We start from the raw sequence: 19,476 nt of genomic DNA on the forward strand, positions 1-19,476 counted from the left end.
CCCCAGGGTGGGGAAGTGCAAAACTAGAGGCATATGTTTCAGGTAAGAGGGGAAAGATTTAAAAGGAACATAAAGGGCAACATTTTCGTGCAGAGGGTGATGCGTGTTTGGAATGAGCTGCCAGAGGAAGTGGGGGAGGCTGGTACACTGGACAGGTATGATGGAAAATGGGACTAGATTTACTTAGGATATCTGGTTGGCATGGACAAATTGGACCGAACAGTCTGTCCAGCTCCACGACTCTATGAGGTGCTGTTGGACAGCGTTTTGTGTATCATCACCTCCTGCCAACGTTTAAGGCCCTTGACTGGGTATGGACCATGGGCAGGTGTCCCAATCATTGACCCTCTCCGTTTGGAAAATCGCAATGGGGACGCGGTGCATTAGCAGCAGGCATGCTGCCAATGGAACTGTACCATGATTTATGGATCCCACCCAGCTTCATTCATACCTTCTGAGCAGCCCTCAGAGTCACATCTTCACACAAAAGGACGGCAAGACCGTCTGTCACCAAAACACCCAACCAATACCAGTTCAATTAGTCATTGGAGACCAGTGGAATTTTTCAATGAGCAATAGGGAAGAGTAATCAGGAAACCAAGTGGGGAGGTGCTAGTCAATTGGGAGTGAGCTGGGGGAACAAAAGGGAATAGCATCATTAGGATTGAGCCGAGGGAACGACAGGGAGTAGCATCATTAGGATTGATCTGAGGGAACGACAAGGAGTAGCATCATTGGGAGTGAGCTGGGTGAATGACAGGGAGGAGCATCATTGGGATTGAGCTGGGTGGACTACAGAGAGCAGTATGATTGAAAGTGAACTGGGGAAGTACAGGGAGCAGCATCATTGGGAGTGAGCTGGGTGAACTACAGGAATAGTATCATTGGGAGTGAGCTGGGTGAATGACAGGGAGCAGTATCATTGGGAGTGAGCTGGGTGAATGACAGGGAGCAGTATCATTGGGAGTGAGCCGGGTGAACTACAGGGAGTGGTATCATTGGGAGTGAGCCGGGTGAACTACAGGGAGTAGTATCATTGGGAGTGAGCCGGGTGAACTACAGGGAGTGGTATCATTGGGAGTGAGCCGGGTGAACTACAGGGAGTAATATCATTGGGAGTGAGCTGGGTGAACTACAGGGAGCAGCATCATTGGGAGTGAGCCGGGTGAACTACAGGGAGTGGTATCATTGGGAGTGAGCCGGGTGAACTAAAGGGAGTAGTATCATTGGGAGTGAGCCGGGTGAGCTACAGGGAGTGGTATCATTGGGAGTGAGCCGGGTGAACTAAAGGGAGTAGTATCATTGGGAGTGAGCCGGGTGAGCTACAGGGAGTGGTATCATTGGGAGTGAGCCGGGTGAACTACAGGGAGTGGTATCATTGGGAGTGAGCCGGGTGAACTACAGGGAGTAGTATCATTGGGAGTGAGCCGGGTGAACTACAGGGAGTGGTATCATTGGAGTGAGCTGGGGGAAGTACTGGGAGTAGTATCATTGGAGTGAGCTGGGGGAAGTACAGGGAGCAGCATCATTGGGAACGAGCTGGGGGAATGACAGGGAGCAGTATAATTGGGAGTGAGCTGGGGGAACGACAGTGAGTGGAGTCATTGGGGTTGAGCTGGGTGATGGGAAAGGGAAGTTGGTTGGTACCTGTAAGGGCCTTAGAGATGACAGTCAGGTAGCAGCTCTCTTCCACCTCATAGCTCTACATTCAAACAACACTTAAAGTATTTATCTGTTTTGGTGATGGTGCCATTCCTTTGCTATTAACTGCCAAATGATTTCCAAATGAAATGAGCAGCCTGCAAACTGTTCCACTCATTGCCATTACTTTCCAAAATAACCATGTGAATATTCAAAAATATAGAATTATGAATTCAAGATGAGTTATTTTTCATTATTTATTTTCATAATTGTATTATTTGACATTATGGCTCAGCTCAGGACAAGATTTCTTTTCACAAAATAACCCACAAAACTGTAACAGCTTTGTAATTTACATCAATCTGAACAAACAGTAAATGTCCACGAGAGAAACCTCATTGGAAATGATGCTCCTGAAGGAGCCTTAAATCCGACTTATGATTTAACAGTTTATCGGCCTTGATGGAAAACATATTGCATGTCGCCTATCTTTCCACAGCCATGTAATCTGCTCTGTCAACCTGTTCCATAGACATTGATAATAGCAAAGAATAGCTCCCAGTGTCAGACCCTCACACAGGGAATGAAACAATTTGACTAAGGCAGGAATAGCAGGGAGGCGGGGGCAGGCATCAAAGTCAGTCACCAACACCTTCCACCCCAACCTTCAGTTCACCTGGGCCATCTCCAACACATCCCTCACCTTCCTGGATCTCTCAGTCTCCATCTCAGGCAACCAGCTTGTAACTGATGTTCATTTCAAGCCCACCGACTCCCACAGCTACCTAGAATACACCTCCTCCCACCCACCCTCCTGCAAAAATTCCATCCCCTATTCCCAATTCCTCCGCCTCCGCCGCATCTGCTCCCACGATAAGACATTCCACTCCCGCACATCCCAGATGTCCAAGTTCTTCAAGGACCGCAACTTTCCCCCCCACAGTGATCGAGAACGCCCTTGACCGCGTCTCCTGCATTTCCCGCAACACATCCCTCACACCCCGCCCCCGCCACAACCACCCAAAGAGGATCCCCCTCGTTCTCACACACCACCCCACCAACCTCCGGATACAACGCATCATCCTCCGACACTTCCGCCATCTACAATCCGACCCCACCACCCAAGACATTTTTCCATCCCCACCCTTCTCTGCTTTCCGGAGAGACCACTCTCTCCGTGACTCCCTTGTTCGCTCCACACTGCCCTCCAACCCCACCACACCCGGCACCTTCCCCTGCAACCGCAGGAAATGCTACACTTGCACCCACGCCTCCTCCCTCACCCCTATCCCAGGCCCCAAGATGACTTTCCATATTAAGCAGAGGTTCACCTGCACATCTGCCAATGTGGTATACTGCATCCACTGTACCCGGTGTGGCTTCCTCTACATTAGGGAAACCAAGCGGAGGCTTGGGGACCACTTTGCAGAACACCTCCGCTCGGTTTGCAATAAACAACTGCACCTCCCAGTCGCAAACCATTTCCATTCCCCCTCTCATTCTTTAGATGACATGTCCATCATGGGCCTCCTGCAGTGCCACAATGATGCCACCCGAAGGTTGCAGGAACAGCAACTCATATTCCGCTTGGGAACCCTGCAGCCCAATGGTATCAATGTGGACTTCTCGAGCTTCAAAATCTCCCCTTCCCCCACCGCATCCCTAAACCAGCCCAGTTCGTCCCCTCCCCCCACTGCACCACACAACCAGCCCAGCTCTTCTCCTCCACCCACTGCATCCCAAAACCAGTCCAACCTGTCTCTGCCTCCCTAACCTGTTCTTCCTCTCACCCATCCCTTCCTCCCACCCCAAGTCGCACCCCCATCTCCTACCTACTAACCTCATCCCACCTCCTTGACCTGTCCGTCTTCCCTGGACTGACCTATCCCCTCCCTACCTCCCCACCTATACTCTCTCCACCCATCTTCTTTTCTCTCCATCTTCGGTCCGCCTCCCCATCTCTCCCTATTTATTCCAGAACCCTCACCCCATCCCCCTCTCTGATGAAGGGTCTAGGCCCGAAACGTCAGCTTTTGTGCTCCTGAGATGCTGCTTGGCCTGCTGTGTTCATCCAGCCTCACATTTTATTATCTCAAAAGGATCGACTGGCCTAGTTTTACTCATATGCCCTTATATCATTTTAAAGGTAGTAAGTCTTTGGTAAATGTAAAAAATTGGAATCTTGTTATTACTTCCTAAGTGTTTCATTGATTCATTGACTTTATTTTTACAATAGATTTCAGAAATTTAATTCCCAGTACAGTTCACTTTTGTGGTAAATGCACCTGTTTCTCTCACCTTACTGCCTGTGAACTGGGCAGGTAGTGACCAGTAATATGGTTCTGTTTGCAGATGCCTCTGTACTAGTGCAGCATCCAGCAGGGTCTCTGGGAGCTGAGCGAAGATGCCCTCTCTGGTGCCAGTTAGGTTGCCTTGGGTGACAACATGCATTCTCAGCTGGTCAGGAGTCAGGGTCAGCTACACAGACACAAATGGTAATGTTATCCAATGTTGAGCACAACTAGCATTCTTACATTGCAAGATGTCCAAAGAAGTGCAGCTAGGGAGATTGGCCATGCTAAATTGCCCTTAATGTTCAGGAATGTGCAGGATGTGCTATTTGTCAATGCATTTTTCTTGTGTCATCTGCAGCTACAATAAAAGTGAGGAACCAGACTTACTCACTTCAATCTAAATTGGACCCTTCATATTGAAGCATCAGTCATTTGATTCACAGCGCCATGGTTAATCTGACTTTGCAACGTCTTATTCCGCTCAGCTATTAGCAGTGATATAAAAATTTAGCAAGCTTATCAGAAACTAAATTATACTTTGCTATAAATACAAATTATTTATATCTGTAAATACAACACACTGAATTATTTTTAGAAGTGTCATTTGCACTTCATGGCTAATAAATGATCAATACAGCTCACTGGTTTGTTTTCCACTTTTACCACTGGCTGATAAGAAGGTATTTTCACAGCTTCAAAAACTTTGGGATTTTTGAAAGTTTATTATTGAAATGACAGCACTACAGGCAAGGCTGGCTGTGGGTAGCTGCTTCAACGGAGTGCTGTCATCTTTGTGGTGTGTGTACACCCACAATACTTACATTTCTGTAGCTGCTCAAACAACTGATTGGTTTATTGTGCCATTTCAGATAAAGGTTCTGAGAGTCTGGAGTCATATGCAGCACAGACCAGGTGAGGTTATAGAATCCCTACACTTAGGGAGCAGGCCATTCAGCCCATTGGATCCACAAAGACCCTCCCACCCAATCCTATCCCTATAACCCTGCAATTGCCATGGCTAACCCACTTAGCCTGCACATCCCTGAACACTGTGGGCAATTTAGCCTGGCCAATATACTTAAACTGCACATCTTTGGACTGTGGGAACAAACCAGAGCACCCAAAGGAAACCCATGCAAACACAGGGAGAATATGTAAACTCCACACAGATAGTCACCCAAGGGTGGAATTGAACCCAGGTCCGCGATGCTGGGAGGTACCAGTGCTAACCACTGAGCCACCGTGCTGCTCCATCTATACCTGCACTTACTGGCAGATTTCCTCCCCTCAAAGACATATTGACCCGGATGGACTTTTATAACAATTTATAGATTTCATAGTCAGTATTGATTTTATGCCAGTTTTATTATTTCAATTTAATTGAATTTAAATTCATGATGGTATTCAAACTAAAGCTTTGGGAATATTAGTCTGACCCCCCAGATTGTTACTCCTGTAACATGACCACAATGCTACACAAGACCAACACCTCAATTACTTTGAACTACCAGTTCATCAACTGAAGCCTGCTGAATATTTAACATTATACAGTCAACAATGTTTAGATTATTTACAGGAATAATGAGCTAATTTTAGCTTTTTATTTAATTTATTGATTATTTAATGATTATTACATATTTAATAATTATTTATTTATTATTATACAATAAGACATGCTTTTCTCATTCTGTGAGAGGTACAACTAATGATAGCCCAGTTTAAGTTATGAAGCTATTCTTACTGGAATTCTGACCAGTCCTTGGAGCTCCGAGCAGGAATTAGACACTCCAGAACAGTAACAGCTGCTGCACCCAGCTGGGTGCTGGAGACTGAGAGCAAATGATCCCGGTTTGCATTCATCGCAATGAGCACCAGAAACGCTGTCCTGAAAGGAGGGTACATGGTTTTACTGTCTGCAGCAATATCCAAAATTAGCATCGTGATAGAAGAGGGATTTTTTTTTACAAATACAGCATCACAGCAAACTTGATTCATTATTCTGCAGGTTTCCACACCACTGTCAAGTAAATTAACAAACCTACACTTGGATTAACATTGATGGTTGAAAAAAGCTGAGTAAAAGTCCATGTTTTTAAAAAATGCCTGTTGTAACTGGAAGAAACAGCCAGCAGGGGTGCTCTGACAGTGTCAAATGATAGAGGAGGGGAGGGTGAATATCAGTAAATAGTAACAGGGCCAAATGGCCTGTTTCTGAAATAAATGTTACATACATTTCAAGGATCATTTGGTGATGGTGCGCTGAGGCATGGCTTTCAATAAGGAAGCAGGAAAGAGTGAAGTATCCAAATGAAGCAACTGAGCTGAGGAGAATTTTCAAAAGGGATCAATTTGCTTTACAGTAAATATAATCCTCAATCACACATTTTGAATGTAACTATATCAAAATGCTGATTTCCTAATCTTGCCAGTTTGTGTATCCTTGTGTCAGGAAGAATAGAGTATCACATTAGGAGCAGCACAGGAAGATTTGGGATTTTAAACTGTGAATCCATATGGCAGGGGACTGACCTTGCCACCTTCACAGCTTCACTTTCAAGGAAGGCTTCAGATACTTAAATAACAGACAATCTTGTGTTACAGTCAATCCTGGACCTCTGTCCTGGAAATCCCAAGTTTTCCTTGACTTTTTGCTTTATTGGGAGCAGAGCTGGTGGGGACAGTTGACTGAGACTTTTTTCACAATGAGCTCTTTGCTTATATAAATGTCAAAAATAGGCTGCGTTGTGACAAGCACTTCCTGCCGATTCAGGACCATGGCCAGTGATCCTTACCATCAACAGTTCCAGGTAGACTTCAACCCTTCAAAAATATTACTCACAGCCACTGTATGTTTAACCTAAAACCCTGTTTTCAAAGACTCGACTTTTACATGGATATACAGGGAGTTGGGATACTACAGGTCTTTGCCAGTAACTGCTGAGATCCCTATCTCAGCTCAGCATCTGGCACAGTTCTCCACTTCAAAAGGAAAAAAAAAAGCAGATGTCAACTCAGTCTGCAGCTACCCTGCAGAGGAAGAGGAGGTGAATGCAAAGTTAAATGTGCAATAAAAGATTGTCTTAAACTACAGACAAGTTATTACCTGCCGCTTTTGACAGCAACATATGAATGCAAGCGAACATAAAGAACACGGGGATAAAAGTAATATGAAAGGACATGTGATAGAAAGAGAAGCAAGTCACTTATTCTCAAGGACCAGTGAAATAAATGATAATGTACCTTACAGGGACAAAACCCTGTGTTCTCCTCACAGCTGCACACTCCTTGGGTCAGGTGACATTTTTCGGGTCTGGTACCACTGGGATTGCATTTACAAGCAGTGCATTGTGGGTAGTCTCGATGGCCAAACGCACACTTGCTGCATTTTTCTCCACTGAACTCTTCTTTGCAAGGGCATTGACCACTCACTCTGTCACACTGAGGACCAACGGAACCAAGTGCACTGCAGTTACAAAACTGTGCAAAAATTAAAAAGAACAGTTATAGGTTTTTGGAGTTCTGGGGGCAGTTTTAAAATAAAAACACACCTTGGCAACTGTGCACTAGCCTTGGGAGGGGTGCAGAGCAGAATTATGAGGATGGTACCTGCGATCGGATTTTCCCATCCCGAATCAGGACAGGACAGTGGCCAGGGTGGCAGCCAGGAGACAGGAAGAGCTGGAGGTGGAGATTGTTGGTGGGAATTTTATGAACCTTGTTGACTGGCTGTGTGGTGGCGCATTGTGAAGAGCTTGTCTTCTGACTGCCTGAGACTTTCAGGGGAGCAGGTGACCAATATAGAATCACAGAATTGTGACAGAGCAGAAAGAGGCTGTTCGGCCCATTGTGTCGGCACCAGCTCTCTGAACGAGTGCTATGACTTAGTATGAATCCCTCGTCTTTTCTGCACAGCACTAAATTCTGTTTCTATTTATATAATCACCTGAAGTCTTCTTCAAATGAATCTTCCCTCACTACTTCCAGGCCGTGCCTTCCAAATCCCAATCACTCACTGGTGTGAAGACATCTTTTCTCATGCCACATTTGGTTGTTTTGCAAATTATGGTATAGCTTTGCCCTCTTGTTCTTGATCCTTTTATCAGAGAGAACAGTTTTCCCTATTTATGCTGTCCAGCCACCTTATAGTTTCAAAGCCTCCAACAAGTCACCTCTTACCCTTCTTCTTTCCAAGTAAAAGAGTCATGACCTGTCTAATTTTTCCTCAAAACTGAAGATTCTCATCCCTAGAAACACTGTCATAAACCTCTTCTACACTCTCTCCAATTATTCCCGTAGGGTGGCAATCAGAACTATACACAGCGATCCAGCTGAGGTCAAAATGGTGTCTTATACAAATTCAGCATCATCTTAAAAAAACACAAAAGATGCTAAAAATCTGAAACAAACAGAAAATGCTGTTGGAACTCAGCAGGTCTGGAAGCGTCTGTAGAGAGAAAACAGAATTAAAATTTCAGAACTGGCATCTATTGTTTGTTAGCTCTGGTGAAGGGTCTCTGCACTCAAAATACTGTCTCTCCACAGATGCTACCAGATATGCTGTGTTTTTCAGCACTGTGTTTATTTCAACATAGCCATCCCATTCCTGTACTCTATGTCCCATTAATACAGCCCAGAATCTTACACTGTATGCTTACTGCTTGCGCTACCTATCCTGCCACTTTTACAGACCCATGGGCAGACACACCCAGATCCCCTGCCCCCACATACTCTTTAGGAAAATGCCCATTAATTTATACTATCTCTCCATGTTCTTTCTATAAAAAATGTATCATTTCACACCTCTGTGTTGAACTTCATCTGCCCACTTCACCAACTTGTCAACAAACTTTTATAGTTTTACACTGACCTCCTCATATTTTAAAATGTTTCCACGTTTTGGGTCATCTGCAAGTTTAGAAACTGTTCACGGCTCACCAAAATCTAGTGAATTTATACTCATCATGAAAAGCAAATAATGACCCCTGGGGAAGCCTGTTGTAAACTTTCCTCCAGCCCAAAATATATCCATAAACCATTCTTTGCTTACCATCCCTCAGTCAATTTTGCATCCACGCTCTTACGCCTGGAGCTGTCTGAAACTGATTAGGTGGCAGGAACAGGCAGTGATCTAATAGTTTTATTAATGCAAAAAGCGTAAGTTTGGATGAAGAAAATAACCACCAATGACATTTAATAACCATCCTTTCCCTCACCTATTGCTAGTCCCAAATGTGGTCCAGTCTCCCATTGCTCCACCTCATACCTGCTGCTCCTACTCTCTCCAATGACATTTTGATAGCGCAGCCATCTCTGGATCACAAAGACCCCCATCTTATAAAAATCACCCTTCACAGTTTGCTGGTATTCACATGGACTTGCAACTTAGAATCAATCTGGACACAGAGTTAATCTGCAAGGAAGGATTGTATTCTGTAACATTTAGAAGTGATTTGCTTGATGTTCTCAAGCCTTAAGGGAAACAGAATAGATTGAGAAAAACTATTTTTGTTTGTTTGGAGGTCTTAGACTGGAGGGATAGTCAACAAAATTACATCTAGACCTTTCAGTGTGGAACGCTCTTTTGTAAGAAATGAGCTGGTGCTCATTCATTTGTCAAATTTAATTCTCAGATTGATAGATTGTTGATAACCAACAGAATTTAGGATTCGGGGCAGGAGTGGGTATATGGAGTTAAGTGGCATATCACCCATGGTCTCACTGAATAGATTCATGTGGTAAATGACTACCTCTTGTTCGTATAAATTAAGGCGATAGTGGTAAATGTGTTTTCTTTACATTCTTATGGTGTAAATTTGGTTGTTTCATTTTTACTGAAGAGCAGCTGCATAGCTCTTGGGAATATCTGCAAATCCAAGGCAAATTTCTCATTTGATAAAAGTGGCATTGGCAGAATTCCCTGTCAAAAAAACTCTTGATTTATGATTGTCATCCTTTGATCCAGTTCTGATTGTGTCTATTCCTATTGTTCCAAAACACTTTATATTTCAGCTGACTTTTTATTTTCCAGACAAAAAAAATCTTAAAAACTGTAAGTCATATTTCTGTTGTGATAATTGCTGTAGATCAGACACACTTCTTGCGAGAAGAAGTAAGCATCTTGAATTGTTTTAACTTGCAGTTTAGTAGTTTCTGTTTTACTAAAGCATGATTTTATTTCGGCAGTTTTGGCAGTCATAGAACTCTAGTGTGGAAGCAGGCTAATTGGCCCATCATTGACCTTCTAAATTAGAGCACCCCACCTAGAACCATTCCCCTATGCTAATCCACCTAACCGGTACATCTTTGGACTGTGGGAGGAAACCAGAGCACCCGGAGGAAACTCATGTAGACACAGGGAAAATGTACGAACTCCAATGCTGGAATCAAACCTGGGTTCCTGGTGTTGTGAGACAGCAGTCCTAAATACTGAGCCACCGTGCTGCCCATCATTCTAAGAAGCTGCTTGGGCATATTACAAAGAGATCTAACCCGTGTAAATGAAAATACCATTAGCAGTTTTTATATCATGTTATTAATGGCTTTCCAGTCCCATTGTTGGTGGATACGGCAGCCTGCTTCAGTTAGTGGGGCATGCTTTAAACGAAAAATCAAGGCCTCATGATAAACGCAGACCCTCTGCTATTTGGCAGGGTAAGTGTTAAGTGTGTTTAACCCCTGGTCTGATCCATTTGCTGACCTCGATCCTAAACTTACACCTAATTAACAGCCATATGTCCACAAGGATTCATAAACATCATGACTTTTTCCACATTAGACTAGCTTTGGCTAACAACTTTGTTCAACATAGAGCAATCCTCAATATATCAAATTGCCAGCACTTAGGCTCAAAGTGAAAATTAAAATGGGGCAAATGGGAGTCTGTCATGTGTGAAATCGTTATCAATGTAAACATGACAGTTGCAGTCTAGCTTCTAAACATCATCAGCTTCTCCAGTCTGAGCAGTTAGAGATACCCACAAATGATTCTAATTTCATTTAATTGCTCACTCATGCCTGAGGGAAGTAATAATTGATAACAGCTACTCGATCAGAATTGCTCAGAAAGGTGGTAATTAATATAAAAAGAATCACAACAATTGAAATTGGAGTTGCTTACAATACCTTGCACCCATTTTCAGGGTCATGGCCCCAGTGGTTGGTATCACAGTGTTCGCACTTGTCTCCGTGTGTGTGTGCTGGGCAGATACACTGGCCTGAATCCTCTACACAGTTATTCCGAGTGTGGGCACAGTCACACGCTGCAGCAATATAACATTGGGAATTTTGTTAGTTGTTCTGCTCTGCCGTTATCAAAAATATTCATTAAACAGATTATACTTCAGCATTCAGCACAAAATTCTATGTGAGCGCTTATTTTCCAGCAAATATTACTATCTAATGTAACAATATTCAGCCCTACTAGTCTATAAATTAAGCTGTGAGATGTTAGTGTATGAATTTTTAATGTGCGCAAATCGAATTTTTCTATATGATATCATAACTCACCATTAGCGTCTTTATTTGAAATGCTATTATCCAGCTCAATTTAAATGATTTAATGTCTCTGTTAATCTGGAGCAATTTGATAAGAACACACTAAGCATGTGTACAATTATACTATGCAGCTAGCTTCAGGAGTTGTGTTGGAAGAAAATAAACCAATCACAACTGTTCTTGCAACAAAATCATCAGAGAAAATCAGCAGGTCTGGCAGCATCTGTGGAGAAAGAAACAAGTTAAAGTTTCGATTCATCAGAACGGACAGTCACTGGATGTGAAACGCGAACTCTGCTTTCTCTCCACAGATCCTGCTAGACTGGCTGTGTTTCTCCAGCAATTCCAGCTTTTGCTTCAGATTTCCAGCATCTGCAGTTCTTCGTTTTATTCAACTGATGTTGCAATGGACCTTCCAGGTTTCAGAACTATCAAGTTTAAACACCAAGAAAGAAAGGATAGCATTTATTAAAAAAAAAGCATTTTTCACAACCACTACAGGGCTCAATGCGCTTTGTGCACAATGACGAAGTACTGTTGTGATGTAGGAAAACTGGAGCCGGTTGGGACCCAGTGACTCCCACAAACAGCAACATGGAAATGCCCAGACAGACAGAGTGATGTTGGATACATTTTGGCCGGGGACCAGGATGCCTTCCACACTTCTCTTCAGAATAGTATCATGGCATCTTTAATGTCCAGCCAAGAGCGCAGATGGTTTAATGGCCCCTTCGAAAGGCAGACTCTCTGCCAATGTGACTGTGCCATGATACCATACTGGAGTTATTAGCCTTGACTTCTGTGCTCAAGTCCTGGAGTGGTTCTTTCAAACCACAACCTTCCAACTCAGATCAACCAACTGGGAGACTGCAAGCACTAAATGTGAGTTGGTGTGGCGTTAGGACAGGCTTCAAAGCTTCCCTGTCCTGAAGTCAGACAGTGGCACAAGCTCCTGTAACATTATTGGAAACCTCATGTGTTTATGTGTCAGGCGCATGTGCATTGTAGGGTACAACAGGTTCACAGAGGTAAGACAAGTGCCAATCATTACGAGGTACTACAGTGAATCCTGCTGCTATGGAAATGCACCTCAGTAATAGAGAAGGACAACATTTTAAAGAAAACAAGAACATTAGATCAATTGGCTTTTAGTTACTTGACACTCCTTTCTGTGAGAATCTGTCCTGTCTTGCAGACAGGCAGTACATGTTCCTAAGCATCCCATAACCCCATGGATTTGATGAGTGTTCGAATTCAGAGTCTATTCAGTGATTGCTACTCTATGCTGTCATAACAATACAACCTTATAGTGGCTTTTTTTTTTAAGTTTAATGACGCACAATAGCAGTTACTCCTGGAAATATTGTTTACAAAGCATCGCTTTCACTGGGTGCTTCCGAAAGGAGGGTAAACACTTACGTGTGCAGCCACCATCCTGGAATCCATAAAAGCCGTGTGCACAGTGATCACACTTCTTCCCACTCACCCCTGGCACACAGCGACAGAGCCCGTCATCGCTACAGTCCTCAGAGAGGGAGCCCAATTGGCTGCAGTTGCAGGGAACACAGCCCTGTCCAGTGCTCAAGCCAAAATACCCATGCTGTTAGGCACAGTAAAAGCGTTGATTAGGAATCAGTGCAGATGCCAAAGCAAATTTGAACAATTCCCTAAAAATATGCTTTTCAGGCAAACAAGTCAGCAAGTTCAGAGTGGCAAGCATTAGCCAGGTTAGCAGCAATGGTCATTAAAGTTGCTTATCATCTCGGTTGATATAAAACCACTTCTTTCGTTTTGAAAAATAGACTGACGAATCCAGATATGTTGGAAGAAAGAAAGTTTCTGGCACGTTAACACTGTAACACATATAACTTCATCTTAACATAACTAAGTGCTACAAAGGAAATAATAAAAAACATCAAGAACGTGCTTAAAAAGCTACAGGAAACAGTATAAACCAATGAATAATATTCAGATCCACAAAATTCACTGCACTAAAGGAGACTATTCCAACAAATGTCTCCATACTGATGAGAGTAATTTAAAACACATCTCATTACTCCTATATTCAGCATCTGGAGTCTTCCTCTGCTTCAAATATCCATCTTTTTTTTGGAAGACTGCAAATATCCCTGCACAAACAATAGACTAGCATCATCTACTCCAGCTCCTCTTTTCCCTCAACTCACAAACTCACAACTTGTGTTGAGGAAGGCTGCTTGTCATCTTGGCATCCAACTGGACTATTTCTTTCCACTTGCGCATCAGCATCTAATTCCAGCCCTGCCTTAATCCATTTGCTGCTGAAACCAGCATCTACACCCTTGCAAGCTGTAAACTTGACTGTTCCAATGTTTTCCCACGCAGTGTCTCATTCTCTACAATCTATCAATGGCAGCTCTGCTATCTGTATCTTAACCTGAACAAAGTCTGACTCACTGATCAACCTTATCTTCACTGATATACTTTGGCAATGCTATCAATGTCTCCAGTTTAACACTATTCATCTTCATATTTGAAATCTTTTATCACTTCCTTGACTTCCTCACCATCCAAAACTTTGTACGATGGCATTTCTGTGAAGAGCTCTGCAATGTTTCTCTACACGTAAAGTGCTCTACGGCCAGACAAGTTGTTTGTAACTCATCATAATCCAGCCAGATATTGACAGGCACTCTGTTTTTAAATTAAAATAAGCACCTTATGTTCTTTCCATCTTAGAGATTACTCTATTGTTTGGACAGAGGTTATAATCATTAATGCTTGGTTGAGTGTCAAATACTAATTGTTTACAGCATAGTATATGTTCCATTCAGCTGAATTTACAATAACATACTGTGTCTTTGATGTAGTTTCTAATTGCTGATATAGAATAACAGGATGAGAAGTATTAAGATTTTCTTTACATGGTTGAGTGCATTCTTTTCTCAATAAAACACCATCTCCCTACTGTACACTATTAGAAAAGCAAAAGATGTACGAGAATGATTGCCAGATAATATTAGGCATGGGGTAAAGTGAATTAGTTGCACTGCTTTTCTTTCTGGCTTTTATTAAATTGAGAGAGGCTTATACTTTCCTCTGAGGAATATAAAATATTCTCCACTGATATTCCTTTGAATGTGAGGACAGTACAGTGTGCATACTGAGTGACTGAGAATGAAGGGTCATAGTGTAGCAGTGCAGTGGGATGGATGGCTGAGTGGGTGGGAAGTGAGTTTGGGAAGAGGTGACGTCTATGGGGCCTTTAAACAGTATTCAGAGCCATGCTGTTGTCACCAAAATCAGGGCAGACCTTCCCAACCCTTACCACCTTGTGGCTCAAAACTGCACTACAAATCCAAACCCTGTGGGAAATGACAGAAGTCCTGAGTGACAGAGGCATCAGTCGGGAGAGCAGTTTGTGAGCCATGCAATCACCCAAAATACATTCCAAAGATGAAGGTCAGCTCCGTGAGTCGACTTTGTGCAAAATGCCCGAGGTGTAACTATGTATCACCAGTCCATGGTGAAGCATTTCTGTCTCATGTTTGAGGTGATCAAGGGGATTGGGTACTTCAATAAAATATTAAATTCTCTGCCTTAGTCATGACATAACCACTGTTCAATAAAGTCAAAATAATTATATTACAAGTAGCAATTCTTCACTCACAATTATTTCTGGCCATCTGGGAAAACCAAACACAATTTTCAAAAAAGCAAAGAAAAAGCAAAAATAAAAGTGTCAACTCCCTACTATACAAAGTCAGAGAGTACTGGACGCGTTAGAATGATAACCAGACATTATTGAGCTTGGTAAAGAGCCAATTAGATGCTGAGCTTTGCTTTCAGAATGATCACATCTAAACTCCTCAATATGATTACAGCCATAGTATCCCTCTGAGGTATCTATTGTTTTCGCTGCATTTGAATACTTCAGATGAATAAAAGCCTTACAACCATGTCTGATGAGCCTTACTTAAGCTGTCTGAAGACAAGTCAAAATGTCTCATTACTGAATCAGACCAGTGCTATGATTAGAATTTAAATATTAAAAAAATCCAATTCTCAGGGCAGTGTTAATGTGGTTCAGCAGTTGCTTCAGGCTGCAGACTCCAACATGAATTAGATTCTTTTGTTGTGATGTAAAGATTTAGGCATCTGGCTTTTACTTAAGTAATACAGATATTATCCTATGTTGAGAACTCGCTTGTGGATTTAAGCTCGCACTGTGCCGTCAGGTGAAGTTAAGAGATCGCCCAGCAAGAAGCTTGCTGTTTCCTATCAACTGCTTGATAAATAGAGAAGAAATGCTTTGCTGACCTTATCATCAAAGCTGGTATCTTATGACGTGCTTTGTATTGGGACATAGGGTTCAGAATAAACTGATTGTTTAAACAGTGCACAGGAACTGCAAATACATACCAAACATTGGTCACATTTCTGCCCCAGAACATTAGATTTGCACTGGCAATGGCCGGTCTTGGGGTCACATGCCTTGCCATAGGAACCATTCACGTTGCAGTCACAAGCTGAAACATAAAGGGTTAAAAGCTATAAACAAACCTGGTGCTGACCCAGAGGCGAAGCAATGTGGGATGGGAAAGAACTTCACGCAGTTTACTTTGTTTGCCTGTAGGTGGCACTACATATCAACAGGCCATTTGAACTGGGACACTGTCATGAGTTTTGTTCATGCAAATTGTTAAATCTAGTTTTATACCGATAAATCCCAGCAAATAGATCTGGCTAACAGGCAGCTGGTTTTCTGTTCAGTCAACAGGCTTCTACAAAATAGATGTCAAATTGCCATTACTCCCAACACAAAATGCTGAGCTCCTTGAAAGAGGGTGAAATTGGGTTGTTAGCATTTTGATTACAGCCAGTACAATGGTTTATCTTTCAATCTTCAAATCTGATGAACACATCGGCTCTCCTACAGATCGCTTTATTCCACTCCTTTTCCTCAGACTCCCACTGATAATATGTGACTGCCAAGAGGTATTGTCTCTAGGAGATGAGGACAAATAGACGTACATTGATTTTCCAGAAAGACTATCAGACCTTTCAAACATTTCACATGTCTTACTGACAAATGGGCTCTCTTCAAGAATCAGAATTAAAAACAATGCTTGAAGCATTCTCTCTGTTTCTTTCTCTCCACACATGCTGCCAGATCTGCTGAGTTTCTCCAGCACTTTAGAAACATGGAAAATAGAGCCATTCAGCCTGCTCCACTATTCAACATGATCATGGCTGATCATCCAACTCAGCACCTTGTTCCCACTTTTCCCCCACTCCCTTTAATCGCGTCAGCCTCAAAATCCATACCTTCTTCCTGAAAATATTCAATGTTTGAGCTCAATCACTTTCTGTGGCAGAGAATTCCACAGGCTCACCAGTCTCTGGGTGAAAAGGAAATTCTCCTCATCTCAGTCCGACATGGCTTACCCTGTACCCTTAGACTGTCATCCTGGTCAAGTTTCTATTTCAGATTCCTAGTTCCACAGTGGTTTACTCTTGAATTCTGGCACAATTCTCCTGGTACAGCAGGCTAAATGAGATTGTGTAACACCATTTAGTGAGATGAGACGCAGCCGACGAAGCTTTGGAAATGAGATTTCTGAAGAGTTGCAGGCATTGTGCTAAACTCACTGGATTACAGTGTGCAAGATACCCTGGGGACACTGGTTCAAAGATAAATTCAATAAATGATTAAAAATTGGATTGAAAGCTAGTGCTCTGACCATGGACCTATCATAGAATGGTGTAAAAACCCATCTGGTTCACTAGATGGACATTTAGGGAAGGAAATTTGATGAAAATAAAACTGAAAGAACTGTGGATGCTGGAAAACAGGAACAAAAATAGGAATTGCTGCAAAAGGGCAGCAAGTCTGGCAGTTCCGAGGAAGGGTCACTGGACCCAAAACATTGGCTCTGATTTCCCTCCACAAATGCTGCTTGGAAATGTCATCCTCACCTGGTCTGGCCTATCTGTGACTCCAGACCGACAGCCATGTGGTTTATTCTTATCTGCTCTCTGAGATGGCCGAGCAAAGTAGCTAGTTCAAAGTCAATTATTGACGGACAAGACATGCCAGAGATGCCCAGACCTTAACCCTACACAGCTGAAGTAGCATTAAAGGGAATGAAGGATCCTCTACCAGTGTTACTTCATGCACTCACAAAGAGCTGTCACGTTATCCACTAGATCACTTATCATGTATTTGATGCATCGTGTGTATGTGTTTTTGCATTCTTGCATTTTCAAATAGTCTAGCATTTCCTCCAATATATTTAATCACCCTGTGGGCCTCCATGGCCTATTTCATTTTACAATGCTCCCGAAGGGACTTGGACCACTTTGCACCAAAAGGTGCTACTTAAACGCAAGCTATGTTTTCTTTTGCTCTTGTTATTAAAAGTTCACAGGGGAAGCCACTACCTTTTGCAGCCACAATGCACCTTCCCTTTAAGAGGAGCAAGTTCCTTTTAAATATTCTGTCATATCCTGTGTCTGCGTGTGAGACCACTAAACAGCAGCAACACAATGCAACACTCTTAGAACACCAGGCAGCAGCACGTTCACATGAACCAGTGCTCAGTCAATCCATAGCCCTCCTGAATTTGGAGCCTGGTGCCTAATTTACTGCTAACTGGGAAAACAGAAACCAGCTCCTCAAACAGCCTGCAAACTTATTTCTGAAATTTCACAGAATGTATTTCGTGGATTGTTATGTGACTTACTGCAACAATTAAACTGCAGACAAAGTACCACACTTAGCAAATGAAATGAATTGGCAGTAATCAGTTTGTGGTGATGTTGGGCAGGGGGAGAGGGTCTGCTTATGATCTTTATAGAGTGCCATGGGATCTTTCTGTGCATTTGAACAGGTAGACATGGTCTCAGTTAAATATCACACCTGAAGGACACCCCAACAACACTACACACACTCATTACAATGCTGATGTGGGTCCTTGAGTTAGGCTAATTTTTGCTGTCGATTTACCTGAACCGCCATACAGTGTGGGGAGTCACACTCACATATATACACACACACACACACACACACACACACACACAGCAGTGGATGTCTTCTAATGATATGGTGGGCAGTGCTCATGCAGTGAGGGAAGGAGATTTGGTGATGTATGTATGTCTGCCTGTGTTTTGTGTGACTGTTGTGTGTGTGTGTGTGTCTGTGTGTATGCATGTGTGTGTGTGTGTGTGTGTGTGTGTGTCTGTGTTTGTGTGTTTTCAAAACACCAAGTTTTAAAGAAAAGGCTTTTTTCTTTTACTTGTTCCATTGACGGCCCCCATTTGTCTTGAACAAAAATGCTTCCTATCATTTCAACACACTCACAGACCATTCAACCACAAGTCTCATTTCACTCACTGTTCTCCTGAGCTCTGTTACTCCCTTTAAAGTAATAAAGGTCTAATATTTTCCCATTTGGCTCAAAGCTCATTGACATGGAGCATTCAGTTGGAAAATACCCAGAGCAGGGCAGCTATAATTATTGAGGCTGCTTTAAATTTTCAAATTGGCCAAATGTAGGTTACAAGGGGAGAATGTCAATGTTCAGGTAAACAGCCAGAAACATTGCGCTGGAGGTGGAGAGAGCATTGCTGGCTCACTGGTTAGCACTGCTGCCTCACAGCACCAGGGACCCGGATTCAATTCTACCCTTGGGCGAGTGTCTGTGTCAATGTGTACATTCTCCCCGTGTCCCTGCGTCAGTTTACTCTGAGTGCTCCAGTTTTCTCCCATAGTCCAAAGATATGCAGGCTAGGTGGATCATCCATGGGAGATGCAGGGTTACCGGGGTGGGGCGGGGAGTGCCGGGGATGCTCTGCAGAGGTTCGGTGCAGACTTGATGGGCTGAATGGCCTGCTTCCACGCTGTAGGGATTCTATTAATTCACAGCAATCCCCACTTCCACTACACCCTGCGCCCCCCCCAGCCTGAGAGTGAAGCCAGGAGCCCCTTTAAGTAGTTACCATGACAGCAGCACCATGCCCACCGCCTAACTATCTCTGATCCCTGCCTCTCCCTGCCCCAGAAACA

General features: G+C 43.1%; 1 protein-coding gene across 2 annotated transcripts in view; it reads right to left on the reverse strand.

Annotated features, from left to right (window-relative positions):
- The window catches only part of lama1 (laminin, alpha 1), a 286,034-nt gene that overhangs the window by 120,815 nt on the left and 145,743 nt on the right, over positions 1-19,476 (reverse strand). For both annotated transcript variants that reach the window (XM_048529540.2, XM_048529541.2), the window contains 6 exons: positions 15,831-15,937; positions 12,849-13,029; positions 11,058-11,194; positions 7,176-7,412; positions 5,677-5,820; positions 3,940-4,119 (listed from right to left, as the gene is read on the reverse strand). In XM_048529540.2, the coding sequence (XP_048385497.1) occupies positions 3,940-4,119; positions 5,677-5,820; positions 7,176-7,412; positions 11,058-11,194; positions 12,849-13,029; positions 15,831-15,937 (986 nt within the window). The remainder of the gene's footprint in view (positions 1-3,939; positions 4,120-5,676; positions 5,821-7,175; positions 7,413-11,057; positions 11,195-12,848; positions 13,030-15,830; positions 15,938-19,476) is intronic.

This window comes from Stegostoma tigrinum, chromosome 5 (assembly GCF_030684315.1).
Source record: "Stegostoma tigrinum isolate sSteTig4 chromosome 5, sSteTig4.hap1, whole genome shotgun sequence".
NCBI lineage: Eukaryota > Metazoa > Chordata > Chondrichthyes > Orectolobiformes > Stegostomatidae > Stegostoma > Stegostoma tigrinum.